Consider the following 7469-nt stretch of genomic DNA (forward strand, 5'->3'; position numbering starts at 1 on the left):
AATAATTAATTATGTTTAAGATTGGACTGATTAATTATGTATGGGTTTCAGGCTCGATATTTGAGGCCCGGTAGCACCGAGTTATCCTTAATTATTATGCGTGTTAATTTCAACATTTTTAGAATTGTGTGTGTTAGCTTAATAAATTAAATAATCAATTATGTTTAAAATTGGACTGAATAATTATGTATGGGTTCCAGGCTCGATATTTGAGGCCCGGTAGCACCGAGTTATCCTTAATTATTATGCGTGTTAATTTCAACATTTTTAGAATTGTGTGTGTTAGCTTAATAAATTAAATAATTAATTATGTTTAAAATTGGACTGAATAATTATGTATGGGTTCCAGGCTCGATATTTGAGGCCCGGTAGCACCGAGTTATCCTTAATTATTATGCGTGTTAATTTCAACATTTTTAGAATTGTGTGTGTTAGCTTAATAAATTAAATAATTAATTATGTTTAAAATTGGACTGTATAATTATGTATGGGTTCCAGGCTCGATATTTGAGTTAATTTTACAACATATATTAATTTGTTACTTTTGTAAGTTTATTGTTATAAATTAAATAATTAATTTTGTAAAGTGTAATTGGATAGAGTTTGCAGTTACTACATACTTAAACTACATAGACTCTACGCTAAAAGGCTCTACATTTTACTATGCTAAAAGGTTCTATATTTTACAACACTAAAAGGCTCTATATTTTACTACGCTAAAAGGCTATTTATTTTACTACGCTAAAAGGTCACTATTACATATAAAAACAACTAACATAAAATACAAATATGAACAACAAACAAAATAAATAATATTAATTTTTTAACAATACAAATAATTTATCAAATTTTAACAATTTTTTGTACCAAAGCTAATAAATCAATCCGGGTATAAATAAGATACAAATTTAAACACAAACATAACACAAATTAACATGGAAACACATTAAACAATACAAATATGCATGTACTATACGAGTTTCGACATAAACAAATTCGAAATACCTTGATTTAAGTTTTTTGAATTTGATTGAAATCGAATTTTTGCACCCGAAAGAAGGAATCCAAAGCTTGTCTTGTATGTGGGACCTACACTCCTTGCTCTTTAGGTGACGGGTGGGGCCGAATTTTTTTTTTTAAGTTTGTCACGGGGTGGGGGAGGGGGGACCAGCAGAATCGGAATTTTTAAAAGAGGGGGCGTCGGTTCAGTGGTCCAAGGAAGAAGAAGGGGGTTTATTTTATTAAAGTTGTTCGCAGTATTATAATGCGTTTTAAGTAAAACGCAGTATAATACTGCGAACAACTTTAATAAAATATAGTTGGGCCCAGATTTTCGTATAAAACGCAGTATTATACTGCGAATTACAAAAAAAAATAAAGTAAAACGCAGTATGGTACTGCGTTTTGCTTTAACGGACTAATTTCCGTTAAAGTAATTCGCTGCGTTTTACTCATTTATGTAACTTTTTTTTTAAGCATTAGAAAAGTATTTTTTGTCCAAAAAAACATCAAAAAAGTTTTGGACTCCATAGAAGAGTAACGTTTGATTTCTTGTTGCTCCAAATCACCCATTTAAAAATTTTCTTGGGTAAAAAAAGGAAAAAAAGGGGTAAATATTTTTCCTTTCTTGTTTTTTCATTTTTAGAACTGGAAATTGTACTTTCCTCTTTTTCTCTCAAGGAAGAGCGATTTTATTCCCTTTTTATGTGAAACAATTTATGTCCCTCCTTTGCTTGACTAGTGGGGTAACCATACTTTTTCATTTGATTCTTTTCTTCATTGACAGTTGACAACCTTTCAGTTTTGGGTTTTTGCTTTATCAACATTCTCTCAAAAATTCCTCACAATTTCCTTATAAAATTCTTGCAATTAAAAAAAAAAAGTGTTCCCTTTTTTATTTTCAAGACTCTTGCACCACCCCACATGCATGTTTTTGGGTTTGTCTGATCTGGATCCGATCACCAAGATCTCCCTTTGTTCTTTTTTCTATTTGCTAATAAGGGGTTAATTAGTTTGTGGGTTCAGGAGCTAAGGAGTTGTGCCTTTTTTGGCTAACCAATTTTGGGTCTTTTTCTGTGGTTGTACAAGAACAACAACGAGGTGTGTGATTTCTTGACTTTTTTACTCTTGGCCCCCCCTTAAAGATTCCATACTTTTGTTATTTGTGGTTAAAAAAATTGTTCTTTTTGTGTTGTTTCAATTGGTGTCATTTTTTGAACTTGGTATGAATGATTTTGGGAAAGACTTTGTTTATATTCTTGTTCTGTGTAAAGGTTGTCTGGAGAAATTAGTACATGTTGTGGTTTAAGTAAAGGGTATTCTATTTGTGGCAATTTACAGCATTTGTCTGTTGTTTGTATAGTGTTGATTTGGGTGGAGAGGTGTTTGCTTTACTGCTTTGATGATTGGGTTGGGTTTGTAGTGTAACTGTAGAGAGTATTCTCTGAGGCATGGCTGGTATTGATGTTTCAAAGTATGCACATAGCCCTGTGCACAAAGCTCTAGTCTTGAAAGATTATGCCTCTCTGAGGAAGATAATTGCTGTGTTGCCGCGGCTTTGTGATCCTGCTGAGATTCATACTGAATCAGTATCACTGGCTGAGGAAGTTAAGGCTGATGCTATTTCTGCAGTGATTGATCGACGGGATGTCCCCAACCGGGACAGCCCTCTTCATTTGGCTGTAAAACTAGGTGATGAGACTGCAACCGAGATGCTTATGCTTGCTGGTGCAGATTGGAGCTTGCAAAATGAACATGGTTGGAGTGCCCTACAGGAGGCAATATGTAATAAGGAAGAAAGGATTGCGAAGATCATAGTTAGGCACTACCAGCCTTTGGCTTGGGCAAAATGGTGTAGAAGGTTACCACGGTTGATTGGGACAATGAGGAGGATGAGGGATTTTTATATGGAAATAACATTTCACTTTGAGAGCTCTGTTATACCTTTCATTTCTAGGATTGCCCCTTCAGATACATATAAGATTTGGAAGAGGGGTGCAAATTTAAGGGCTGATATGACACTGGCTGGATTTGATGGGTTCCGAATTCAGCGATCCGATCAGAGCATTCTCTTCCTTGGTGATGGTTCCGAGGATGGTAAAGTACCTCCTGGAACACTTTGCATGATCTCACATAAAGAAAACGAAATTATGAATGCTTTAGACGGTGCTGGTGCTCCAGCCACTGAGGCAGAAGTACAGCAAGAAGTTGCTGCGATGTCTCAAACGAACATATTCAGGCCTGGGATTGATGTCACTGAAGCCGTTCTTTTGCCACAAACAACATGGAGGCGCCAGGAGAAAACGGAGATGGTAGGTTCTTGGAAAGCTAAAGTATATGATATGCATAATGTGGTTGTGAGCATAAAATCAAGGAGGGTACCTGGAGCTATGACGGATGATGAATTCTTCAATTCTTGCAATGAAAACGAAACGGAGAGTGAAGAGTTTGATGATATCCTGACAGAGGAAGAAAGGAAGCAGCTTGAGGTTGCTCTCAAGTTGGACTCTTCAGATGAGAATGGAGATAGTGGGGTCATTGCACATCGCCATAGTTGTTATGAACAAAGGGATATTCCCATCGAGGAGATAAATGGTTGCAGGAATGACAACGACAGTAAGCAGGAAAAGAAGAGATGGTTTAACAATTGGAGGAAACGGGATATTAAGCCAGAAGGGGAGAAAAGAGCTGTTCCACCAAGAAGTTCCGTCTGTGTTGATGAGAGGGCCGGCAATCATCATGAAGGCTCTCCATCTATAAATGAAACTAGGCCGGGGAGGCATTCTGTGGATGTCAGAGCGACGAGGGATGAGTTTAGACTAGGAAGAGATGCAAAGGCTTCTACATCTAGCAATGTTGAAAATGGAAATCGGCGCAAAGATGGAGGCCGAGAAAATGAGTATAAGAAAGGATTGAGGCCTGTTCTTTGGCTTTCTCCAGATTTCCCATTAAAAACTGAAGAGCTCCTTCCTTTGCTTGACATTCTGGCCAACAAAGTTAAAGCTATCCGCCGGTTGAGGGAAATGCTCACAACAAAACTTCCAAAAGGAACTTTCCCAGTTAAGGTATGTGTCAAGTACTTGCTGTTGAAATTTTGCTCCTAGTTTGGCACTCATGTGATTTTGAATTTTCATTAGGTTTGAATAGTGATATGTTTGTTATGTATAGTCCTTGCTGACACTTATCCATTCTCCATGAGCAAAATAACTAGAGTTTAAAAAACTTTAAATAGTAAATTTTAGCTTTCTTTGTTTCTTTTTGTTATTTTTATCATGCTCTTGAACTAGAAGTTGCTAGTCTGTAATTATGATTTTTCTTATAAGTAGTAAACTGTAAATGTCCTAATGTAGGATTCGTTTTTATACAGTTTGTTGATAAATACTGGTTATTGAACTAAGGCAATATCTGAAATCTTAATTTTGGGAAGTGAATGTTATTGATTATGAATCATGATAGTAGGAATAAAGCTCCACCCATGGTGGAAGTCAACATTAAAGGAAGATTGTATTGGGTTAAGGTGGAGATACCATTGCAAAGAAAGTTCTCTTTTTTTTTTTTTTTTGGGGGGGGGGGGGGATGGGGGCGGATAAGTGTCACTCAACAGAGAGTTTAAACTTTTCTTTTGAAGTCCGTGAGCTGTGCACTGTTAAGGTATCTTTTCATGATAATTATCGAAGAGGGTGTGTGATATTGCTCCATTAGTGCTTATTTGGATAGTATGGAAGGAGAGATATGAGAGTTTTTGAAAGGAAAGAGCATGACTTTTATATATGAGAAATAGCCTCCTGTTTTTAATGTCTTTTTGGTGCACCTATGAGCTTCTTATTTCTATAGAAGATTGGGTGTATAAACTAGAGAATCATATCATATCTATCTGTAGATTCTATGTTTTTTGGTATACCTCTTATATACATGAGTTTTGGTCGTATCCATAAAATTACACTTCAACCTACACTATGAAAAAGCTGTGGATTTTTCCCAAGAAAAGAAAGACAACAATTCAAAGGGAATGAGGCCTTCTAAACAAAAACCTTTTCAAAAAGCATTCACAACTATGATGAGGTTATAACGCTCAAGGTTAGTTCCTCGGGATCCATTATGTTCCAAAGTGCACTATAGTCAACAATGGATGCAACGTAAACCCCTGATACTCATCTGTCATGCTTGAACAAAGTCTAGTGGAATGTAACTACGGAATATATTCATATTTAAGGTCAAAATTTATTTTTAGGTTGGTGTATGTTGAAATGAACGTTGGACTCCATGCAGATTATTCTAGCCTGTGTTTGGAGTGGAACAGATTTAGTGGTGGTGGTTGTTCGCTGTTAAGACTCTTCAGCATCAACCTAAATATTACTTATCTGTCAGTTTATGTATCTGTGCATCCATAACCCATAAGTTTGAATTCTCTAGGTACTTATGATTTAGTAGTGAAGGATTGGGTGAAAACTAATAAATACAGACCAATTAAACATAATGTAGAAACAGGCTCGCCGCGCAATAGAAATTTAATTGACATCAAAGCAGGAGTAAACCTTTGTAAGTTCACGTTGTATGCAACCATTAAACCACAAGTGCAAAACTCTGGGGTTACTCATGATTTAACACTTAAGGATTGGATGTAGAACTTTTTGACATGTTCGAGTCATTAATAAATCAGAACAGGTACACAAGCGCAATTGAATGTAAGATGGGCATCGTTGCTGTTAATGTTTTCTATGGTCATTCTGTGTATGAAGCTACTTTTTCTTTGACTTATACCTAGAAGGTTGTATATTGCATATGCTCTTAACTATAATGAGGGAACAAACAATGTAGTTTCTCCAGGAATTAAAAGAAACCCTGTGACTAATTGCTATTGCAGAAACTTTTTGACCATGGTATTCTTTAGACTAGCTAGTTGTGAGTAAAACTTAGTGTCAGAAATTCTTGAAGATTTGCTTTACGGATTTTCTATTTCTTGTGCTATAGACCTCAATTTTGTAACTTTGGTCTCCTCCTTCTAATGCTGGTCATCTCTTTCCTTCCGATATCTGTTTGACATGAATTCAACTCTCAGAAGAAATTACACTAATTGTTAAAAGGTCTTAGATCTCTAAATACTCATATATACATGCACAAGGAACGTGCAATCTTGATATTAATAATTACCTATGTGTTAGGTTTCAGTCTACTGAGAATCCTTTTTTATGTAACAGGTAGCTATTCCGGTTGTTCCAACAATTAGAGTATTGGTGACTTTCACTAAGTTTGAAGAATTACAGCCGGTAGATGAGTTCGAGACTCCTCCTTCCAGCCCTACTGCTTCAGGTAGGGAGAGTCCAGCAGTGGTGCAGCCGTCAAGTTCATCATGGTTTCAGTGGATAAAAGCCCCGTATCATCGGCCTACTTCTTCCACAGGCAGTCCAAGTAATAGGATCGAAAACGTTCAAGATCCCTTTGCAGTCCCTCAAGATTACACGTGGATATCAGCAGAAGCAAAGAGGAAGAAAATGCAGGAAAAGGAAAAGGCAAAGAAAGGAAAAAGTAGGAAACAGTAGCTGAAGCACTTGAGTTCTTTTTTTCTTTGGTGGGAGGGGTCAGGGAAGAGGGTGTTACATTCTTCATTAGCTCATCTTGTTTTAGTAATCTTCAATATCTGAGTAAATCATTGTGGGTGGTATAAAAGTTGAAAATCGCGATTCTTCCAATGCTTGTAATCAATATGGAACAATTGTTTTCATTTCAGGTGGATATGATTTCTATTCTGTTCCTTTGTTGGTCTTGAGATGTTTTTTCAGTTATTACTATAGTAGGAAAATGGTCAGCTAAAAGTTAAATCTGGGGATGTTTTTCAGTTATTGTATAAATCGTTCTTACACTACATTTACTCAATACCTGTACTACAAAATAGTCAAAGTTCGGACAAATTAATTCAGACACTATCCTAATGTCCTAAATAACGTAGATATAGAAGAATAAAGAACTCAAGTCTTGAGTGTACCTAGATGGCTTTTTTATGGCTAAAAATATGTATTATAAAGTTTAGATTTGGTTTGGTTTTTGGATTTTTCTTGAACGCGCCTATTTATAGGAATGAAAATGATCAAACCATATAATGTGAGGTAAAGCTTCCTTTACAATCGCTATAAAGCGTAAAATTCCTAATTTAAAAGCTCTTCAACTTCAATATTATTTTGGGCCTGATGATGTTACATCTGGGTAAAATAGCATGATATAACTAGTTTTTGGACCGATAAATAAAAAAGGAAAACTTACAAAAACTGAAAAACCAAATAAATAAGGTTCTTTCTCTCAAAGAATCACACGCAAAAATCACCTTTCATATTTTTAAGCATGATTAGAAATATTAGATGAAAGACGGAAATGAAATTTCATGGATGAGGTAGCAAATAAGATGATGAAATACAAAAACAAATATACAATATTTCAAATATCTAAGCAAAAAAGGAACTTTTTCAATGGGTATA

At 35.6% G+C, this 7469-nt stretch overlaps 1 protein-coding gene across 2 annotated transcripts; it reads left to right on the forward strand.

Annotated features, from left to right (window-relative positions):
- Positions 1 to 1716: 1716 nt before the first annotated feature.
- Positions 1717 to 6752, forward strand: LOC104240760 (uncharacterized). Of its 2 annotated transcripts, XM_009795644.2 has the most exons (3): positions 1717 to 2100; positions 2363 to 4064; positions 6198 to 6752. In XM_009795644.2, exons 2-3 carry the CDS (start codon positions 2451 to 2453, stop codon positions 6537 to 6539), a joined length of 1956 nt encoding a protein of 651 aa, XP_009793946.1. In that variant the 5' UTR covers positions 1717 to 2100; positions 2363 to 2450; the 3' UTR covers positions 6540 to 6752. The 2 variants fall into 2 exon arrangements, with proteins under 2 accessions (XP_009793946.1, XP_009793945.1); XM_009795643.2 differs by having other exon boundaries at positions 1718 to 4064.
- The last annotated feature ends 717 nt before the right edge of the window (positions 6753 to 7469 follow it).

Source organism: Nicotiana sylvestris, chromosome 1 (genome assembly GCF_000393655.2).
Source record: "Nicotiana sylvestris chromosome 1, ASM39365v2, whole genome shotgun sequence".
Lineage (NCBI taxonomy): Eukaryota > Viridiplantae > Streptophyta > Magnoliopsida > Solanales > Solanaceae > Nicotiana > Nicotiana sylvestris.

What these genes read in the sequence shown, in the direction of transcription:
- LOC104240760 (XM_009795644.2), top strand. Translation starts at nt 2,451, where the DNA reads ATGGCTGGTATTGATGTTTCAAAGTATGCACATAGCCCTGTGCACAAA. An exon ending in AAGGAACTTTCCCAGTTAAG is followed by an intron (nt 4,065 to 6,197) that starts GTATGTGTCAAG and finishes TTTATGTAACAG; the next exon opens with GTAGCTATTCCGGTTGTTCC.